The following is a 24,025-nucleotide window of genomic DNA, read 5'->3' as shown; positions in this document are numbered from 1 at the left end:
GGGGAGAAAAGAAAGAGAAAAAAGTAGGTTGTACTTACTATCACACCATCAACTGGTGGTTTTGTTCGAAAACTTGGAGGAACCATTTCAGGTGTGAGAGATGGTGGAGGATCTATGCCCTGCAGTTTCTGATTTATCAGCCACATAGATAAGGCAAACTGCTCACTGTTCAGCTTGCCACTCTGCTTTATGTCACACAATGTCCTGCAATTTGTAACATTTTATTACTGTTTAACATGGAATACTTCCATTCATCCACATTTATATCTTCATACAACCAATTACATGTAATTCAATTCAATCCCAAACAAACTGGGGTTCCTAATAACAATTTGAATGCCCTAGAAAAAAATATTTAACGTTATTCAGGACACCATAAAAAATTAGTATCAGTAAGTGTTACAGAGTCTGTTATGCTGCGAAATGTGTTCAACCTCTCATGGCTGACATGCTCAGTATGTCAGTAACACCACTAACTTTGGTGTCTAAGTGATTAAACTGTGCGTATTTAGTATTGTGACATGTCTAACTGTTGCTGGGCAAAGGGAGGTGGAACAAGTTACCACGAAGACAGACCCTAGATAAACAGTCAGTTCCCAGGTTAAGCAACAGTAAGGAAAGCGGTGTTTCTCCATGCCATGCCGAGTAGAGCCGGAGCACGCTGGTTGCTAAGCAGCAATAAACAACACCTGTAAACACAGCGATTACGCAACAGGGAAGCGAGGCGCGTTTTCCGTTGTCTGGCTGAGGGTTTATAAGAGAACTGCACTGCCTAAGGAGTCAGTTGAATTGTAGCGGTCGCCGAGTTCAGTTATAGAGAGTGAATTGTGAACGTGAAGAATACCGGAACATGTGATTAGAGGTGATAGTGTGAGAAATTATTGGGAGTGTGTAATACAGTGACACTGGTATAGCTCCCATATCGTACGGTGAATAAGTGAAGACCACTGAAGAGAGAGTGAACAGATTATTGTGTAGGGTGTATAAATTGTGTAAACCCACAACTGTGTTGTAATTAATTGTAGTTATGATTTGCAGGTTGTTAAATAAACCAATTAACAATCAGAACGACATCTTCAGTGGCAAAACACGTTACAGTATGTTCTGAGAAAAGAAAACCTTAACTTTCTATTCCATTTATTATAATTACTAAATATGGTATGGTACATTAAATATCCACCCTTATTTGGGAGACATAGTTTCCCATGTTGCTGTTATGTGCTCTGCAATGAATGCTTTTTTCTGTCTTTTACAGTTAAATGGAACCAAGGTAATATACATGACAACTGCAGTCAATCCTTCTTGTAATTTGGCCAATGCAAACAAACAAGTTTGGGAGATTTTGTAAAGCTATGTATGTCACAAGGGTCTGATTTGTGGTGCAATTACAGAAACATTTATAACTGATTAACAACTGTTACATTTTCACAGATCTGGAGTAATTTCTTAATTCATCCCAAAAAGTTATGGAATTTCTTCATGAATGCTTGCTTACATATTCTGAATGCCAAGTTATATCAAAGACCCTACTAACCATTTGTCAAATCCAGATCATGGGAGCTGCATCGGGAACGATACAAATCAGCTGTACTGTCAAAGTAACAACTTCAATAATTAACAACAATGTTTATTAGATTTGGATAGTGACAGCATATATTCTGTGAACATTATGTGTTAATAATCTCATTAAAGAATGGTGATGATAATAAACAGGCAGAGTGGTTTTAACAGCAGAGGGTGCAGCAGAGCAGACAAGCAAGATTTTGAAAATTGTTGAACTGTCTTCATAATAATGAATTTTCTGAAGATACTGTCATGTGTTTGTGACCAGACATGAGGTTCGGATTGCTAAATGGATTTATTGGACACTTATAACTGCACTTACAAAACTATCACCAGTCTACATACTTAACAATCATTACAAGTACGGTAAAGGTAAAGTAGCCTCTGTGCTTAACTAATTAAGGACTATGCCACGAAGACATATGGGGGAGTGGATGTATAGACCAACATATTCTTGAGCTTGGCAATAATTGGAGGCAAGTGGTTAGCTTCAGGCCCCAGCCACTTAAACCCTGGAGAAAGAGCCCCTGGTACCCACTGCAAAGGAAGTTGGTTTGGCCCCACAACTGGTCCAGATGATGTGGAGGGGAGAAAAATCTTGCACCTATACCAGGACTCAAACTCCGACCCCTCAGCCATCCAGCCAATGGCCAGTGGGTATACTGACTGTGCCATCCTGGCTATCACTACAGCAAATGCTAAGTCTCTTTCTGGCTTCACTTGTCACTGCCTGGTAATGGCTCCCAACAATGTTGAGTCCTCAGCTTCCATACTCAAGTCCTTCCTGGCTGGTAACTGTCTCACACCTCCTCATGGAAGCAACCAATGTATCAATGGCTCTCGCCATATAGCCTTGCATCAGACAGCATAGAAAACACAGTTTCCATGGCTTCTGTATTGCTATTGCGGGCAGTTGCCTAGTGATGGCTAACTTGTTTATCAAGCCATTACCATGCAATGACAATTTTTAAGTAATCATGTCATAATAACTGAGGCTTTTTTGCAGAACTATAAACAACACAGCACAGGGAGGGAATGTTCAAACCCAAATTCATCATTATAGCCTTGGAAATCAGTGATATGGAATTAAATCTGAGTTGTGCCTAGGGTGTCTACATGTCACTGGAGATACTGGCTCCTATTCAGAGTACTTTAAGTACTCCTAGAACAACCTAAGTAACTATGATGATGAGCATCCTCATATTCTTACATATATTATAGGGGTTCCTAAAAATTAACGAAATTTGGCTGAAACTGTAGAAGTTTCATTTGGAAATAGGGGTTCTAAATCTCCCAGTACTATGGAAGTTACAAGCTACAGTCAGCCCCATCTACAGGTCTTGTGGCCAGCCAGATAAGCGGGGCGGAGACCGGTCTCAGGTGATTTAATAGCTGTGTTGTCCAGTGATCCGAGGTTAGCTTGTTCTATGGGACCCAACTAAGCAGGTGTCTTCCGTCCCTCACCCGAGGACAGTAACAGATCCAGTTTCAAAACGTTGGTCGTTCTAGTCTCTAGAATACCGGATGGAAAGAGCCCCCCCCCAAAAAAAACAGTAATTCTAAGTGCTTTATACCACTGTCAGAACCCTTTGGAATCTATACAGATTCTGGTTCAACAGATCAATGAGAAGTGTATCAGAGATAGTGCTCAGTCTGGACCTACAAGGTCAGTAGACTGGAAAAAGTTGTCAAATGGCTTTTAGGGCTGCAGAGTACACCAAAACTCTTGGAAATTGGTGATGCCAAGCGGTCGCCCATTCAAGTGCCTACCAAGCATAATGTTGCTTAGTCTCCTCTGCTGTGGGTCGAGCAGTGCTCAATGAAAATAATGAAAAGCAAGTTAGCCAAAGTCAACACTATCTGTGGAAGAGTTCATGTGATGCATGCAAAAGTTCATGCATGGCATTATGCAAACTAGGCTTAGTTGTGGATTAATACAGCTGAAAATCAGAATTGCCTCACGTTTGATGAAAGTCTCCCATACTGAATTTGAACTGTGCAATGGTTTATGGGATGCACAGAAAATTATATTTATTACCTTATGCAAATGAGGCTTTATTATAATTCAATATGACAGAATCAGAACTACCCAATAACTTTTGGAGGAAGTCTTCTATACTGAATTTCAAAAATATATGTACAACAGCGTGTGGAATACATGTCCATTTATGGTCNCAAAATACGGAAATTCCCGTCATTTTTTGAACACACCTCGTATACAGGATGATTCATGAAGTTTTACCTCCACTTAGGGAGGGCATTCCTGAGGTAATTTGGAACAAAAAATGTTAATGTACTAATGGTATCCAACTCATAATTAAAGAGATACAGTAATTTGAAAACTGGCGAAAAATCTTTTCTTCTTCGAATTTCAGTCAAAACAAATTAGAAATACAATACAAACACTTTTTAAATCGTTAATGTTTTAGGAAAGAAGCATTCTAAAACCACATTTTTTTTTCTTCAATTTCATAATTTTGCATTGTGCAACAATTTTCATCGATTTTATGTTACAAAATTACATTATTTTCAGCATCCCATTCTGTAAACATACCAATGGTTGCATATCACACCCTTCTATCAATCTGTTTCCTTTAAACTGTAGTGCTTTAGAAGGCGACTGGATTTACATAAGATTTTCAAAAATTTCTCCCTGCACGTCAACACAATACGTCGTATGCGTATGAACCATGCTTGTAGCATTTCGCAGTTCCACTCGTTTGTTCCTTATTGTCATTGCCGAGTCCAGAATACGTTCAAGCAACGCTTCACGTGTTTGTACCTGGTACACAACGTCCTTCATGCAGCCCCAAATGCAATAAAATGAACGGCCCGATTAGCTGATCATACAGAACACCACACCAGACATTGACACTGAATCGATGCTGAAAATTTGATTCTATCATGCCACAGGGAGTATTGTCTGCCCAAACTAGTAAGTTGTGACTGTTGTTGACCCCATCCCGCGTAAACTGTGCCTCAAGGATGCAGCCCGTTCTCATGAAGAGTCCTCCATGCCATGGACTGAGAAACACCGAACCGCCGAGCTAGACATCTTGTATGGGCACGCGGACTGCGCTCTACAGCATCAAGAATGTTTTCTTCTTCGCACAATTCATGTTGAGGATTTCGGTTGTATTGTATACGAACGCTGGGGAGAGAACCAGTTTATCTTAATGTGTTGAATGTACTGCTAATGGATTTAGGATTCGGAATCCTGCAATTAGGATAACGCCGGTCATATTCGGCAGCAGCGGCTCTCGCACTTCCATCACATACACCCAAAACAAACACCACATCGGCGTATTCCTCAGTGGAAAATGTGTACAGCATCTCAACTTCACAGTCACCAACACAACATTCTATTTACGACTGGAACACTCTGCCTACCTACGTGCAATATTTCAGCTGGTCTGCGTCATCTGCTGACACAGCTGATGGAACGCATAGCACTGCATTCATAATGATGCGTTTCGAAAATCCATTGAAATCGACCACAAGTTTATAAGGAAATTTTGCAGGAAATAACTCCAGGAATATGTATCATAAGCTGGGGTAAAACTTCGTGAATCACCCTGTATACAAGATCTTATTATGGACAAATATGGCTGGAAATTGGAACTGCATCACAACTTTTGCCTGAAGTCTTGCATACTGGAATTTTAAAAAAACCTGCCCAACAGTTTAGGCGCTGATACTACATCAGAGATGAACATATGGACAGACATTACTTCTACATTCAAATATCAGCACTTCTATTTTCCATTCCTAAAGGATTTTCCTTGTAGGGAAGTTTTGGGAATCACTTTACAACTGATTCCCTCAGAAATTCTAAAGGTTCCAATGTGAACACAATTTTCAAGTACCTGCAAGGTTCCAAGGAAATTTATAACTTACAATATTGTAAACAAAACTCACCATATATGTGCTAACACTGCTTGAGGGACACCTGATCGAAGGAAGACATCTTTAATTTCAAGGCCAGACACATAGCCATCTTTATCAATATCAGTTTGTTGGAATAAGACATCATATTTTGTCTTATCTTCAGCAGTTACTATCCATGGAGCTACAGGAAGGGGAGGAATTGCTGGCTGCAGAGAAACAAAATTTATACCATAAATAAATGTTAGTAATTTGCTATGTATACATCTACTAAACAAAATATAAGATGTCCATGATTTATTCTGACCGTCCTACAGTGCATACATTTATTCACCTTACTCTTCTCTCTTGCACTACATGTTTCGGCACTAAAGTGCCATCTTCAGGTGCTTTTCGATGTACGTCGAACTATTGCATTGCATGCCCTGTTGTCTTTATACTGCCAGCAGGCCCAGCAGTATAACACACGCAGTCACAGGAGTAAGACACAACACAAAGCACAATACACATGAAAGTAGGAAGAATACTCCAACAGAAGAAGATAGGTGTGACTCGCGTACCGAAATACGACATAAGGATGACAAATCCTGAACAGTTTTAACATTTTTAATATTTAAAATTTAGCAATATATATGACGAATATATATTTTAGTTATTTTAGTATAAAGACAACAGGGCATGCAATGCAGTAGTTCGACGTACATCGAAAAGCACCTGAAGATGGCACTTTAGTGCCGAAACATGTAGTGCAAGAGAGAAGAGTAAGGTGAATAAATGTATGCACTGTAAGACAGAATAAATCATGGACATAAACCAGTTCAACAGGACGCTAAAATATAACATTAAAAATATAAGATACTACTACTAAGATTTGCTTACTTTTACCAAAATTTTGAGTCTACAATCAATGAGGAAAGTTATAAATGTAACAAAAGATTGTGCAACATAATAACAATGGTTTCTCATGTGTTTGCTTCATTACAGTGTTTGAGGTAATAACCTTGTGTCTGTAAGTCAGCTTTGCCGCCTCTAAAGCATGTTTCAGTAAGAAGTAAAAACTATCAAATACTTCAAAATGTAGTGCTACTAAAATCTGAAGAAATATTTCTTAACACTGGCAATGTCCTGCACTCTATATGACATTATAAAAGGTTAAATTCCATCCAGTGTGACTGATGGAGTTTTTTTCTCCATTTTAATAGTTTATCCTTAATATGTTTCAGTCTTATAGACCATCTTCAGAAGGATATCAATACAATTAGAAATCAGTATTACAATATGTTTTCTAAATATTAATATATACATACAATGTTATCATAATACAATGAGTACAATATATGGTGTTTTTAACAATTACAGCAGCTTGTACTAATATGTTAAAATATTTATAAATTACAATTAGTAGGTTTAAAAAGATTTTGTTAAAATTTTTAAACCAAATTGGTTCGTGTCCTTTTTATTTCGTTTCTTTGAAGGAAGCCAAGCGTCACACTGGACGGAAATAATTAACATTTTATAAAACTGTTAGTGTGACGGACCACCTTCATCTCTGTCTGCAAAAAAAAAAAAAAAAAAAAATAAAGCTATCCCTGTACCGGGCCGTGAAGGCCCACAGGGTTGTGAGACGTTGATGGTCCCACACTATCTAGACCAGGCATGTCAAACTCAACGTGTACAGAGGGCCACCTCAGCCCTATAAATAATAGACAAGGGCCGCACTTCAAAATAAAAATATACATTACATTTTGATACAAGGAAATTTAATTCTATTTATTATTTAGGAATAATTTCAATATAATTACCTAAAGTGGAACACTTATATTTTGCCCACAAACCAAACATGTAATTTTACCTTCTATTTCACAACAGAAATAAGCGATTTCCCATTTCTCTTGAAAAACACGGCGCTCACTTTCAATAGTTCTTTTTTTGCTACTTGAATTTTTTGAAAGCGACATTGCCCTTTAAAAGTTACTGTACATATATACAAAAAAACTCATAGTTGATAATTTAATGTTTAATTATAACCTTTATACGTTCATCACAATGTAACATCAGCACCTGTCGCTGTGTGAAAATGAACTGAATGACAATGTACAAGAGATACCGGACTAGTAGGAAGGTGTACCTTGTCTCAATGGTCATAAAAGTGAAAGTTTGCTAGCAGCCCATTAAACAGTGACTGGGGGCTGCAAGCTAGTTTTGAAGGTAGAAATCCCTTGTACTTGTCTGTCAGTTTCCACCCTCCTTGCATTCTTACTATGTCTCCAAAAGGGATTCTTGGAAATAATTGGGGTGGTGAGGCTGGGCGGATTTTAGTGCATTAACTTTCTGAAATACAATAGTTTGTCCTTCACGAACTACAGAAACTGTTAGTTGGACAAACCCTTCTGCAATTCTCAGAATCACTTTTCCTGCAGCCTGCTACTTTATGTCTGCGTGAGACTTCTTGTCTTCTGGTCTGTTGGAAAATTGTATTTACAAAAAATATTTCTACTAAAATTTTAATATCAATTAGCTCTAAAAGTTGAGGGGCCGCACTTTGTGGCTATGGGGGCCGCATGTTTGAAACGGCTGATCTAGACAATCGGCTCAAGGATGGCAGTAAGGTTGTCAGCCTTACGTGCCAGCCACACTTTACTCCCCAGAAAAATTATTTAATTAATTCCTGGTACTCATTTCTGTTAGAGGCTGAGTAAACCCCAGGGCTGGAAGGATTAGGTCAACTGAAAAAAATCTAATGACCTCACTGGGACTTGAACCCGTCACCTTCCGGCTTGTAGCATAGCTCCTCAACCACTACGCTACCTCATACCCCCATCTCTGTCTGTGATTCATTAACACTTTTGACCCTATGACTAATGATTACTGCTCCTTGGTCCAGACTGTCATATCTGATCAATGCTGGACAACAACATGCCACAGCAGACAAAATCTCTCTCTCAGAATGTTCTTTGAACAAGCAGATCTTTCTTCTGTTGCTAGATGGTGCATGTACCTTAAGAAATTCCTTGTATGTATATAAACCATTTGTTATTCATTTATTTTCAGTGAAATACTGCAAACAAGTTGTACTGAAAATAATGGTTGCACTGGGAGGTTAGCCAGTACCAGAGATGGTGGGAGTTAAAGTGTTAACAACCCATCCATTCTCCCCCTCCCACATATACACATGTAATAGCCACACTCATTACAAATGGATTACGATGAAATTCTATAATGGTAATGATCAATGAAATGTGAATTAAAAGTAATATTTAGGTACCATATTACACACAAGGTCTAAAGCCTCACATCTGCTTGAAGATACTGAGTAAAAGCAAAAATCTCAGTCAAGATAGTAAGAAGCCAGATCAAGTCCACACCAAGTATCTCCTAAATGGAGTCCTACTGAGAGAAGTACTTTCTGTCCAATTTCATAAAAATGCTAATATTTTAAATAAACAGAAAAATCCCTTTGCTGGAATATAATGGAGATGGTACTCTCACCTTTGTGCCATCAATCCCCATAACAAGATTTGGTAGTACAGGAACTGCTCCCGGTAATGTTGCTGCTTGTACAGAATCTTTTCTTTTTGAAGGAGGCATCAGTTCTGGAGGAAGCGTGTTTGGAATTGTGTATTTTTCCAAAGCCTTATATACAAGATGCATAGCCTACAAAGGAGCAGAACATATCTTGTTTTATACAGTAGTTTAATTGAAGTAGACCTGTATGATTAATGTTATTGTAAGATAATACATACCACCATGAATTCATGACGATCCAGCATCCCATCTTTATCCATGTCTGCCAGATCCCATATTTTACCAAGCGTATCTACTGGTAACTTTGAATCCATCAATACACCTTTCACCTGGAAATGTAATCTTCATTATATGCTCAGAATGTAAACAGCACAAAAATATAATATAAATAAACGTTTCACCACCAAGCTTTCTATGAAACCCTTAAACTGTTTTCACTGCTACATAACTGCAAATGTATTAAACAAAATTTTGTCACATTTTGTGGACACTTCTTGTAAAAGGCTATGAAGAACACATTTTTATTGGGATATTTTCTTAAATTAGGACACTGTTTCACACACAGTGCTAAGTAATATATAAAAGAAAATATCCTCCAGCCTCTCACAAAACCTATAGAGTATACTTTACATCATGTCATGCAACAAGATGACATGTAGTTACAATTCTTATGCGGAAGTGTAGAGTAATGTTTTCTCAACAGATGGCGAAGGTCACATGAGTCATGTGAGTGTCGTGCAGCATGCGCGCTGCAAGCAGAAGACATCAGCAACAATGGCTGAAAGGTTGTTCTTTGAGCAATGCAAGGCTGTATTGAAGTGGTACTGGAAGTACAAAAACATTAAAGAGGTACAAACGACAATGACAGAATGAGTTTGGAACTCAGCCACCAACACGTCAAACAATTGCCTGTATTCGGGATAAATTTGAAGCCGACAGTACTGTTCATGATGTGCATAAGCAAAGATCTGGGCGACCACGGATAGTAACAAGTCCAGCTTCCAGTACTGTGGTGTTGCAACACTTTACATGATCACCGCAAAAATCTGTGAATCAGTGTGAACACAAAAGTGGGGTAAGCCGATCAAGTGTATGGCGAATCGGTAATCGAGATGTGAGGGTGTACTTGGGTGACACTCTACCTGGACAATAGATAGGTCAAAGAGGTGCTATTGAGTACCCACCACGGTCTCCAGGCCTAACACCTCTCGACTTCTACCTATGGGGAACCTTGAAGGATGAAGTTTATCGACAAAAGCCAGCTACACTGAACGCACTACGAGAAACCATCGAAGTTTCGTGTGCAGCCATCACACCGGACACACTGACAGCCGTAGTTCACTCAGCAGTTAGGCGGCATCGACATTGTTTAGCCGCTGATGGTGGTCACTTCGAACACATACAATGACTCTCTCTCTCTCTCCACGCAAGAATTGTAACTACACGTCATTTTGTTCCAAAGATATTGACTATCAAAGAGTGAGTACATTTTTTGTTGGACCCCCCCCATATATATATATGTCTGTGAGAGATTAAGTTTCCCACATTTTCTAGACAATTGGCTCATAGATGGCAGTCAGGTTGTCAGCCTTACATGCAGGCCGCTCTTTAACCCCAGGATGATTCCTGGTACTCATTTCTGTTAGAGGCTGAGTCAACCCCAGGGTCATAGTGTGGCTGGAAGGATTAGGTCAATTGAAAAAAAGCCAATGACCTTATCGGGATTTGATCCCGCAACCTTCCATCTTGTAGCATAGTTCCTCAACCAACTACGTTACAGTGTGCCACTATAATAAATTAAAAAGATAATAAACAGCACTGGTCTGTAGCATTTGCAACCCAAAATAACAAAGTTATTTCCTCACAGCCTTGACTGCAAAACTGTGCAATATTACGCAATACAACACTGGGAGTTACAAATTCTGAGATTTTCAAAGGAAAGGTATTCCATATAAAATCATGAAATTTTGACAAAAGTCTGTGGCAGATGAAATTTTACTTGAATGGAACTTAGTATAATCAGAGGTTGGCATGATATAAGTAAAATTTCAAGTATTTTATCTTATAACTCAGTGGTTTTGGGGACAGAGAATGCCAGAGTTTGTAAAATGCTGGCTGTTCTCATATCAGTCACATAAGCACTAAATTACACAAAATCTGTACCTCCAAAACTAATGGAGGTATCTAAATAAAACTGCAATAATACAGAATTCACATCAGAAAGTACCTAATGACATATAAAATTTTGTTACAGCTTTGGGTTTTCAAAGTGTAAAGAAGTATACTTAATTTAGTAAGACTGTATCCTGCTTAATTTCGGAAGCTTATGATTATCCAACACACAAACTTACATCAAAAAGGTTTTAGTTTCTTATTTCCAACTACACACTATATTTTTTAAATGTAAGTGCTCATCGGATAATATTCACAAATCAGTCAAAAAATATCTACACAATAATTTGATACAAGTTCATTTTGCTGATATACTTCATATATTAAATTAAATCACCATCTAAGTATATCTACTTTATATTAGTATTTAATAATAAACAGGAAGTAAATCAGATATATTTATACAGTTGGTTTCTTATCACATTTTAATATATACTGTAAATTCAAGTTTTGTTAAAATATAAAAATGTCTAAAAAGTGGCAACAATAGTAAATTAGATAGGATGACTTAATTTTTCATGGGCATAAATACGTATAAAGCTGACAGTCCTGGACCCAATACAAACTTTCATTGTCATTCCTAAGTTATCAGACAGAGGACTTGACTTATCAGTTAGACAGAAGTTTACCTAGTTTTAACCTTATTATGTACCATAACTTAGGAACTTCACACTCCTGTGCTGTACATTCATTTTCAACACATACTCTTCCCTCTCAATCTAAGCCAGCCACAACTTCAAGTTTTAAGTTAATCTGAATATCTTGGATATCCTTTCTAGTATTTTCCTGTTACATCAGCAGCTAGGGTTTACTAATGTAGTACAGTCTCTCTCTTTGCGGTAAGGACATCTGTGCCGACACACTGTAATATGTGTCCTGGGACACTAATTAATATGGCAGAATATGTGTGTTTCAAAGCAAGGCCTGACATGCTGTAGTACATGTCCTTGAAGCTATGTAAGTACAATTGGAGTGTGACTACTAGGCCAACACATCAGTCATTACCTCAAAGGAAGTAATATGTTGGTTACACATCCAAATGAGTGTTCATGTACAATACCTATGTGAAAGCAATCCTGTAAGAAAAGTACAGAGATAATTCCAATGTATATTTCAGGATGTGCAGTTCTAAGATCGACAGACATTGTTGTTAGTTGATAAAAAGGAACCGAATCAAAATGCTATGTGCTCACTGATGAGAAACTGGACGAAATCAGTGCTAGGCTAGGACATTCTTCTCAAAAATCCCTCAGATGTCTTGCACAGGAGACTGGGGTTGCTCTTGAGAAACATCAGATCAGGTCTTTAAGGAACAGCTATTGAACACACCTTGTTCCCTGATATCATGCCATTATGAGGTTGCAAAGATTCAAACAACTGGTCATATTTTGCCTTCTCAGCTGGTTTCACAGCCCAATCACTTGACAGCAGAGAGTTGTTGATTGTTGGGGGAGATATAAGACTATTATGAACTGCTGTCACAAGGGGAACATCTCCCTGAAAAAGAAACACTTCAATATCAGATCTATAATAATGTCACAGAGTAAACAAACATTCATTGGTAAAAAAAAAAACACAGAATTCAAAAAGGAAGAATTTACAATAGCAGAAATATGAACTATGTTCTCAACCATTTGCCCATTACAACACATTTCAATTTAGCACAATTAAAAATGCTCCACCCACTCCGACCTAGCAATAATTAGCTGCAACGACATTTGGAGTTCAGATGTCCACTCTGAAAAAAACTAATCTTTAAGCACCACAAAGCTCTTGCATACATATTAAAGCCAGTACAAATGTTCCAACAATTCAAACCGTACCTCATTCAAAAGTTAATACTGCTCAGATTTCAAAGTGGTGGGTGTGCGTGTGTGAATTTTCTTAAACAGAATTATGAAAGCTGCAAAATCATGTAATTCTGGGTCTACTAACTTGCCTGTTCCTTCACTGGACACATGAAATACATAATAACATCAAACATAAAATATGAATACAAAATCGATGAAAAAATATTCATGGCAATAAAAGTGGTGGAAGCCAGAAAGTGGTTTTGGATGCAATCACAGCCCTGTCCTCAGCAAATGTGATCTTGATTCTTTTCCAAGAGTACTAATTAACTAATTTCATAGAGCTGAGCCCTTCTTGAGAAGCCACCAATTCTGCAGCTACTCAAGAACTTCACAGCATTTTATGGAACCCGAAGGTTCATTACCATGTTCACAACAGACATACACTGGTTTCTATCCTGAGCCAGATCAATCTAGATCATACCACCCCATTATATCTCTCTAAGATCCATTTTAATATTTCTACCCACCTACATCATGGTCTTCCTAGTGGTCCCTTTCCTTCTGGCTTTCCCACCAATATTCTACATGCATTCCTCTTAGCCCTCATTCATGCTACATGCCCTGCCAATCTCATCCTCCTTGACTTGATCATTCTAATTATAACTGGAGAAGAGTACAAGTTACGAAGCTACTCATTATGTAGTTTTCTCCAACCTCTGATTACTTCATCTCTCTTCGTTTTTTTCCAGTAGTACACAAATTAAAATAAAGTTATATGGAAACCAAGGATACTGATATCTGCAGTTGGTGAGAAATTGCTGTACTAAGAAACAAGGAATATCAATCTATTATGCATAACTTTGAACTCCACTGGGAAATGACTTTTTTCATCTCTGCAATTTATGCAATGAACATCTGCTATCATAACATATCCATCAAGACTCTGTATCAAGACTCGTATCAATCTTTACCAGCTACACGCTACATTATCGGAACAGTGCACATCAGTCCAGCTGGCCAACCATCGTATTTTTCACTAAAAATACTATTATTCTTGAGTTAAAATATGGCCTTCAGCTCCATAGGACCTGATCATAAAACTGTTACCTCCAAATGAAAATATGGCCCAATAGTGCTGGGAGATTTAAAATATGCTATTCCCAGAGGACAGGGATAAAGAACTTCACAGATAATGGAACAGGCACTATTTGAAAGTTAAAAGATCACATGAAAACTGATACACATGAAGATTAAAAGAGTAGGAGTATTTCCAATATGTACAATCCTTCAAATTATATCCTTAAGTTGAAGGTTCAAAAATCATATTCTATGACTGTAACAAAGATTTGAAAAATGAATCATGAAACTGAACTATCTTCCAGCACCAGTAACCATTCACATTAACATTTCCGTCAAGCATCCTATCTTTATGAGTGATTTACACTCTTCTCTCCCAGACAGGCCTGACTACAAACAAACAAACAAAAACAAACTCCGTGGTTTTAGTCTGCATACGAACTATACTGACCAAGAGACCGCTTCTTGTTGGCGAAGTTAGTGCCAGTCTCATGTGGATAATTAAGGAGCTATTTCAAGAAAATAGTGGCTCTGGTCTAGAGAACCGAAATTAAGAGCAGTGGGGATTTCTTGTGCTGACCACGCAACACCCACTATCTGCTAAAGTTGGCAGTCCTGACTACACATGCTATGATTACAAATTATCTAGCAGTAAGCCATGAAGTAAGAACAGCATACAAATATTAATGATGGGTTCAATGAAAGTTCTGCCTCAGCTTAGCAGTTTATGGAAATAAGTGTTTCAATGATGTACTAACCAGATCAAACGGTGTTTAAAACATGTCTGTGAACAAGTAAAATATATTACAAGACTACTTAATGTATTTTCAATATTTGTAAAGTATACTCTTCTTTCTCATCGGTTCAATTTACCACAGCAAACATAAAACTCCACTGATAACTTATACCTAATATTCTATGTACAACATCCATCCTGTGTGGGTGCATTCATGACAAAAAAAATCATTGGATAAGAAAATGTATTTACAGAAACGTATGTCTAGAAGCCGAGACTCACTATTCACTGGATACAAACATAAATGCAAAAAATAATTTTATGTTATTATGAAAATAATAAAATGTTTAACATCTTACCACAGGCTCTCAAAAAGCACCTAGATCTACTGACTTGACACAATTCAGGAAAATACTGTGAAAGATTCTTAGGATAAAATATCGTGGGACTTACCATTTTGGGAGGTGGTACATCTGCTGTTATGTTTACCATGTTAACGTCTTTTCCAGTCTGTGCAAGAGACACCAGTTTCAAGGCCACAAAGAAACCACCCTTATTCAGGTAACCTTTTCCTGCTGGGTCTGACAGATCCCACACTTTACTCAATATGACATCTGAAAGACCAGACTTCTTCAGAAATCTAGCAGCATCTAAAGCTCCAACACTGCCCTGGTTACTTGGGTCCACCTGTTAATGAGTATGAAAATCAAGTAAACCCTATACATTTCTTACAAACTTCCAACATTAACAGCACAGATCTGTGTATTAAAGTTAATTACATTTACAAGAGGAAAACAATTACAGCTGTACTGGTGCTACTGCTAATAACTCTAAAATTACTGTGTCAAACTGTAACCACTTTATAAATCTTGCCAACAAGCACAGACCTGTATTTTCAAGCACTGTAAATTCTACAACCATAACAGTGGATACTTAGGTAAACTAAATACCTACACCATTATAGGTCAGACACATAGCTAGTTAAAACATCTGATGTATGTTCTTACATTTTTCCAAACAAAAGTGTGCAATTAGTTCCTGAGAAAATGCCAACATATCATGGACAAAATTACTGGTGTTTAGTCATATAAATGAGCAGAAATATTTCTCAGTGCATTCTTGACCTTGGCATTAGAGGCAAAATGTCAGTCCAACCTCTTTACCCTAATGGAGCAAGCCTCATTAACCACTGGACATAACAGACCCAAAAATTATTCTAGATATTGTGAAAAGAGAAACATTCCACAAGTGTCCCGCCAAGAACCAAACCACAGTAGCACAGTCTACACTTACCCTAATTGCAGGTTTGTAAACCAAAATTACATGCTTAACACATATTATACTATTACATTAAATTATTAATTGCAATACTTTTGTACTGGTGACCAAATTTTCAAGCCACAAGAAGTTGCACCCCTAAGGGATATAACTCTCTCAACAGTAATATTTAAAGATATAATGACGGAAAACACTATATTTCCTAGTTATGCATTGGACTTCCTAAAGAAAACTGTAATTTAACTATATGGTATTTAAACCCATTCAAATTTCATATGCACTTTCTCATGTACAAGACCTTTTTCCAAGCTCTGGTCATGCACACAGCTTTTTAATCTGGTGACTGAACATGACTGCTCTGCAGGAACACAACTGACTTAGGTTCAGATAATCTCTAGACCAATCTGCAGATCAGTCATCATACTGTCATGCTTTCCCGGTGCGATTAGTGAATGGATTTACTTGCCACTTATAAAACTACAAGCACTTACAATTCTATCACTGATCTACATACTTTACAAATCACTAGAGCACATGTTACATCTTTTCGGTCTTTCACTAGTCATTTCCTGGTAATGGATCTTAACCATGGAGATTCTTCAGCTTCTGTGGTCACGCCACTGCACACTGGCTAACACTCCACAACTGAGGTCCTTGCTCCAACTGTCCTGATAACATCTCGGCATGGCACACACAGAAAACACCATTCTTCTATCTTGTGTTTGTATCTGTTGCCACGGGAACATACTTATTGAGCTGATGCATAGAAATGGCTGCGGCGTGGACCACAGAAACAGTTTTCATCCAGTCACAGGCCAGCAATAGGTGTTGTTGGGCATAACTGTGAATGTTGTGTAGATGGCCCACTAAATTTGCTGCATGACTGATTGTGGGTCGTTCCTTGACACGGGGTGCCCTAAACAGCAGGTCGCTGGGCAGTCGGAGCTCTCTCCTGAACACTAGGCTAGCTGGGGTAAAGCCCGTAGTGTTGGGAGTCAATGCCTTGTAAGCCAGGAGGAAGATGAATAACTGGATGTCCCAGTCCCTCTGGTGGGATGCAACAACTTTTCATAGGTGCTCCTCAACTGTTTTGATGTAGCAATCCATCATACTGTATAACTGCAGGTGCAGGGGTATGCTGAGAGTCTTGCTCACTATGTAGCTCCTGTAGGACACTGAAGCAGCTAGTAACCAGTGCTTCTGCCACTGTCAAAATATCTTGATTGGGAATGGCACGGCTTCTGGCCACTTCATAAAATAATCCATAGTGATGAGGAGGTACTGGTTTCCTTATTCACTCCATGGGAAAGGCCCTGCCACATTGATGGCTATCCCTTTCAATGGGGCCCTGAAATTGTACTAATGCATGTGTCACAATCTCAACATCGCTTTTTTGTCTGGAGCCAGAAGGACCCTTGTCAGACCTTACTGAGGGTCTTACTAACACCCAAGTGACCTGCTGATGGTCCAGCATGTAATATGATCAGCACATTGTTCACTCTGATCTGAAGGAGAACTATCTGCGCTATTTCAGATCATCTGTCACTGGATTCCAGTGGTGCTCTAGGATGTCATTCGTCGGCAAGAGATTTCCACTGGGCCCAGAAGCTTTCTTAAGTGGGGCTGCGGTTAGCGATTTTTTCAATTCTGGGCCCTGTCCAGCCTCTACTTGCTCCAAAATGGGCCCTATGCCCTAGTAGTTCAGGTATTCTGTTCTCAGAGAAGCTGTCCCCCAGCCAGCTGTGGCTACAGCCGCAACAGCATGTATCTGCTTGACATTTACCTGCGCTTCAGTTCTGTCACATTGGGTACAATCCTCTTGGCATGGTTGTTGCAAAAGGGCATTGACATTGTTTTTTTAGCTCTGAGGGTGTTTGGTAATGAAGCTGTACTCTTCCAGATGCTGAATCAAGTGTGCTGTTCATCCTTCTAGGTTCTTAAAATTCATGAGCTAGGTTAATGCTGAGTGGTATAGCCCCGACCTTGCTCTAAGCAACTTCCATTTGTTCGGCCCTGTTAAACATCATCTTTCAGCTGAACATTTTCCCGATGATGAAGCTGTAGAAAGGGAAGTCCGAGAGCAGCCCAAAGAAGTTTATGCTGCTGGTTTTCAGGGGCTTGTGAAACGATGGGACGAGTGCCTCAATGTACAGGGAGATTATGTTGAGAAATAAAAGCATTTTTCAAATCAGTACTCTTATTTGTTTAAGTTCTATATCCATTTATAACTTACTTATTGACTTACCCTCATAATTACTTGATACATTATTTCTCTTTAAAGGGTTAAGTAAGAATAAATATTCAAAACTATTCTAATGTTCAGCATCAACTTCTTTAACTTATCAGCAAAACTGTTATATGTAAATTACAAATGCAAATATACTAAGTTACAGTTCATTAAAGCAGTAAATGAAGGACATAGCACATAATTCCATTAAATAACCTAAGATCATAGGTACTTATTCCAAGACTCTTGGACCAAAGTACATAAAACACCAAAACAAAATGATGGCAAGTCTGTTTCATGTTTAAAACTATCCATTCTGTCTACAATCTTTGCCACCTAAGGAATCTCAACAGTCGATACTGTACCTGGTGATAATAAGCTTCATATATGCCACTATGACTACCAGCCACCTAAAATTATAAGAAAATGTCTATTATACACCTAAAAAGACAGTAAAAAAATATGATGTAAAGATATATAATTAAATTTGTTAGTAATTCAGTTTGGTTTAAAGACATGGCTCCAAGCCAGAACGTTAATTATGAAGCAACGGTATCAATGTGCATAGATATAAATGTTGCATCGCTCTTCAGTGTTACACAGAAAGTGTTTCAGCATTTTCAATGATATACATGGGAAAATTCATGGCACCCTTCAGTTGTCAGCATTTGTCATTTTTGAGAACACAAGTTTGAGATGAGCTTCATGCACATATAAAACCTTCTCCATATGCATTCACTTCATGAAAGGAACATATAAATTATGAAGCTGCAAATTGTTGCAGTATTCTTTAATGCTATATACATCACTGACTGTATAAAGTACACAGTCACATGGGATCAGTGCATATTGCGCAGTCTCATGGGGATAAGTGTTTTGTTTTCCCAGCACTCCTCATAATTCTTTGGCCATCATCAATAAATCTGCTTAGTCTCAACATAGCTAAGTAACCTCCAAGATTATTTTTCTGCAAATCCTGTACAAAATTACTAAAACTTTTAAACTAACTCTATGGAGTACAGACCTTATTGAGAAGCTGATAGTTGCTTGGCTAGTCAAAATATTCTCAATCTTTCATGGAACCTTCAGGTGCATTAGCGTATTTACCAGATCCTGCAACATGTCCCTATCCTGAGTCAGATAAATGCAGTCCACACCCTTGTATCTTTTAAGATCCAATTCAATATTAGCTTCCTGTCTTTGCCTAGGTCTCCAAATTTTTCACAACTAAAAGCCAAACTCTAGCAGACACATCCGCACTACTTCCGTACACATGAAGGATTTGAGGTTCTCACAGCTGTGGTTATGAAGGGTCTTCTGGAATATAATGCAATATAGTCTGTTGAAAGTCAACCAAGCTTACTACCAGCTTCATGCTGTTTTCTTGCTTGGTTTAGTCTTCAACCCTGAAGATGGAGGACATATTTTTCTCCAAAACATCAGCTGGCTTTCAATGGACTACATGGTGTTACATCCAAGAAGACAGAACTCTCTGAATATCTGCATCTTTTTTTACATGACCACTGTCATATTATAATGGAGAAAACCCATAAAACTGATACATGCTTTCTGTAATTTAAAAAGGCAAGAAAAAAGTGGGGCAATTACATGAGTCAATATGGCATACACTGTACTACAGCCAGACTCACTGAGTTTCAGTAGCGACAATGGCACTGCAAAGTGGCAGCCAGCTGCTATGTGAGAAAGCTTTCAAGATCATCTGTGTATGGTACCATGACAGTGGACAATCTGCTGAAAAACTGAACTCCCTTATAATCTATGGCATACTCACTTGCCACACATGAGAAAAGTTTTCATTTTATGTGGATCTGTTAAAGAAAACATGTCCCAGCTACCAGTGCTAAAATTGTTAAAGAAATTAAAGAATAACAGCAATAAAGTCAGCATAGCACTTTTTGCATGTGTGTGAAGTGACTGTATTAAAAAATGTAGTATAACTAGCCCTTAACGTCAATAAAATAAAATATTATATAGCTCTGGACACTATGTATATAGGAAAAATTTATATATTTTCAAACACTGTTTGTCATTAAGTTTCTTAAGATGATGACCAACAGACCCCAATATGGGCATCATTAATAGCACAACACGCTTGAAGATGATATTCAGTTTCTTGCCAGGTATTGGAGAGTATTTTGGTGATTACACATTTTGCAACTCTTAAGAACTCTTCCACATAGCTCATTCCCATTTTCCACCTTTTCTTTTACAAACCCCTAAAATAAAAAAATCTGAGAGTAAGATATGGAAACTCCCTGCCTAGAAAGATACAAACACAAGGAAAGGGGTGTGGTGGTGCACCACCTAACTGGAATACAGTTCCTGCACGAATGTGACCCAGAGCACTGCCCTCCATCACAGTCATGAACTTTTCACATCTCACAGTACATTCCTCAGAAATGACAGGGTCAATAATATTATTTTTCACTGCAGTCCTCCTTGCAAGTTGGCCCTTGATGAATCACATCAGTACTCAATAACTTCCACATCTTCCACTACCCAATACATGGTAACTGTGCCTGTTGACAGCTCCACACATGCAGAATGCTGCTTTATCAGCAAAGCAAATTCTGTTGAAGTGGTCTCATCCTCTTCAATGCAGAAAAACTTTTCTCAGTATAACTGTTTTCTCAAATCCTGATCTCTGTGTGCTATTTCCTGCACCAACTGAAGCCTGCTTAATTCTTAACTTTTTCAATAAACAAACATGCAAAGGCTCCCTTGAAATGTTAAGCACACACATTCAACATTATAGTGGGACACTGTGCAGCAAGCAACCCCATTTTTCCACAAGACAGTCCCTTTCAGATGCTTATCTCATTGCATCATACATCTGAAAAACTGGTGCTGCTTGGTTTGGTTACACTTGATTAAACTTAAGCTGAACACAGTGTATGACTTAAACTCTGCCAACCACAAAATGCAGTCCAATTTGACTACATCCTCTCTTCAATTGAAGAAAAACAGGGCAGAACACAGCTGCTCCACACATGAATGCATACACATATGTGACTTTACTATGCAGAAAAACAACCAGGAGTTACTACACTGCATTAAAACATTTGCTACTTAATGTCTGCTTTCATTTTATACAAAACTTTAATTTATTTATATTCTGGGCTCGACACATGACTATACAGCATGATCACATTAAATTTTTCTTGCACTGCTATAAAACTGTCAACCTGCTTTGTGTCCATCCTGTACTTATATGAAAGTAAAAAATGGGGGCATTAAATTTAACAAACAGTACAATTCAGGCAAAAATTATTATTCTTACTACAGGAAACCCTTCAAACGCTTTCCGTAAATCCAACGGTGCCAAAATTTCGCCAATAACGTAACAGTACTTAAAAAACCAATACTGAATTAAATTGATAACTAGTAAAGGGTGTGACTGACTGGTCGGCTTGCTCCTCCTTGATAAAATTAACTTTAAAACAGAAATAATCTATTCTTAAACATCCTGTAATTGTTACACCCCTATATTCAGGGTATGCAGCATTCATTACATTGTATTATCACTATCATGCAGCATTTCTCACCACCCACTGTCACATGAGCAGAGTTCATCTACCTTATTTATAGTGTTTAAATATCCTTCAGAATTCTATACTAACAATTCTTTACTAGCCTATTTATTGATATGAAGTTACACCCGTGATTTTATAATATCCTCCCACAATCTTATTAACACTACATTCATCAGTAAGTGAATATGCACTCCGCCAATACCTGAGTCGGAGACGGCAAAGCAGCCATCTTCTTGGATATTCTTGAAAATATTTTATTGGCTGGTCTATGATATCTTGACCAATGAGATATACAATCAATACATAATTTTCGTAGTGCCCCTGAAATGCCGTTCACTTTTGAATCTCAATTTCTAGACGGGTGTTCAACCGTCGAATATAATTTTGCCCTTTCCACACAATCCATTGACAGTTAAAAAATGTCGTTAACTCCTAAAGCTCCAAAAGACTCATAATTCAATGTCATTGGCTGGAAGTTTTGGGGCAAATGTGCTACCATCTTTTATTGAACACAGTCTGACGTTATAGCTGTTACTGGTACCTTGACTCAATCGGTAATAAGTTCAGTACTTATTGCCGACCACGCTGATTAACTGTGTGAACTAAGTAAAAATTTCTTTTCACTTGTGCCTACAAAATAGCGGAAATTCTTCAGCAATATTAGGAGTTCCTTTAAAAATTACATAAAATTAATTTCATCAATATCAAAACAATGCCATAAAGTAAAATTTACTTCTTCTGGATAAACAACATCATAGAAACGCTTTAATGTTCGTAAATGGTAAGGTCAGGGGAGCTATATAATTGTTTCCTTCATGAATATTTGAATTCAATCTCATTAATTTTTTATCACTTGCAATTAATCTTACATGGCACACTTCTACTCGCTTCAATGAATGATACAACATATTGTCACGTGTATGAGTGACTATAGACGGGGTTTGGATGGGTGAATGGATTGACTACTTATACACGCGGCTCAGAACTACAAGCAAATACAGAACCACCGCTAATATCCACAATTCACAAATTACCACAGAGCCCTCTAAACCTTTTTCAGCCTGCTGTCTTCAGCAGCCATTCCCTGGCAACGGCATCTTACAGTGGAGATTCTTCAGCTTCACACCATCAAGTACTCTCTTCACAGCCTCCCGTGCAGAACTCAATCTCAACTAACTTACTCTTTATTCATAACATCTCGGCACAGACCAGTAGAAAACGCCGTTATTCTATTGTTGCATCCAACTGTTGTATAATTAACAACCTGCTGCCTAGCAATGGGAATGTGTTTACCGAGCCGTTACCCAGAAACGAACGCGGTTTACAGAGTCGCCGCTTAACGATCGGTCTATATGCTACAGTACACAAAAGTTTTAAAATATATCATATTCACCTACATATTTATTATGGGGACTTTACACAACAGACAATCTTTTAACCAATAGAAAACACCAGATTTAAATTGGATCGCTTTACCTTTTTTATGTTTATATAGTCATATATTTAATTACTAAATACTTTAAAGTAAAAGATTCAGTAAAAAAAATAAAGGTATCCATGTAACAGGCCATGGAGGCCCATAGCGTTGTGAGATGTTGAAGTTCCCACATTTACTAGACAATCAGCTCATAGATGGCTGTAAGGTTGTCAGCCTTATGTACCAGCCAGCCTTTACCCCCCAAGATTATTCCTGGCACTCATTTCTGTTAGAGGGTGAGATGACCCCAGGGCTATAGCACAGCTGGAAGGATTAGGCAAATTGAAAAAATCCACCTCATCGGGACTTGATCCCATGACCTTCCGGCTTGTAGTACAGTGCCTCAACCAACAACGCTACCACGTGCACCCATAAAAGATTCAGTAGTATAATAAATTAGATAATGCAAAACATTTTCCTAGGTGACAACTGTGGGATTTCTATTGCTTTAATCTTCCATGAACTGGCATCAGCTGAGCTTAATCTGATGATGATTAAATGAAATTGTACTGCATGATTAAACAGAAAATAAAACACACTACCTGTCTTCTGATTCAATTCAATTCAATTCAATTTATTTACATTCCGTAAAATCCAGATACAGGTAGACACCATAGGATATGGAACAAGTCAAATACAGTGATTCTGCACAATAACAATCTAATCAAAAAATTAATAAGAATACAAATTACATAAATATAAGTTAAATGTCCTTCAATTTGAGACTGTTAGCAGGAA

At 38.0% G+C, this 24,025-nt stretch overlaps 1 protein-coding gene across 6 annotated transcripts in view; it reads right to left on the bottom strand.

Annotated features, from left to right (window-relative positions):
• LOC111872020 (epidermal growth factor receptor substrate 15-like 1) overlaps positions 1-22,229 on the bottom strand; it is an 87,394-nt gene extending 65,165 nt beyond the window's left edge. For all 6 annotated transcript variants that reach the window (XR_002844157.2, XR_002844156.2, XR_002844158.2 and 3 more), the window contains exons 1-8: positions 22,013-22,229; positions 18,622-18,666; positions 15,205-15,438; positions 12,475-12,642; positions 9,192-9,302; positions 8,938-9,102; positions 5,482-5,657; positions 39-204 (exon numbers count right to left, since the gene is read on the bottom strand). Coding sequence is in view for 3 of the 6 variants with exons in the window: in XM_023865497.2 (XP_023721265.1) it covers positions 39-204; positions 5,482-5,657; positions 8,938-9,102; positions 9,192-9,302; positions 12,475-12,642; positions 15,205-15,438; positions 18,622-18,666; positions 22,013-22,039 (1,092 nt within the window). In the remaining 3 variants the exon portion in view is untranslated. The remainder of the gene's footprint in view (positions 1-38; positions 205-5,481; positions 5,658-8,937; positions 9,103-9,191; positions 9,303-12,474; positions 12,643-15,204; positions 15,439-18,621; positions 18,667-22,012) is intronic.
• Positions 22,230-24,025: the final 1,796 nt, after the last annotated feature.

The sequence above is a fragment of the Cryptotermes secundus genome, unplaced genomic scaffold (assembly GCF_002891405.2).
Source record: "Cryptotermes secundus unplaced genomic scaffold, Csec_1.0 scaffold87, whole genome shotgun sequence".
In the NCBI taxonomy this organism is placed as follows: domain Eukaryota; kingdom Metazoa; phylum Arthropoda; class Insecta; order Blattodea; family Kalotermitidae; genus Cryptotermes; species Cryptotermes secundus.
Note: the sequence above shows the minus strand (reverse complement) of the source record. Positions and strands in the feature narration are given on the sequence as shown.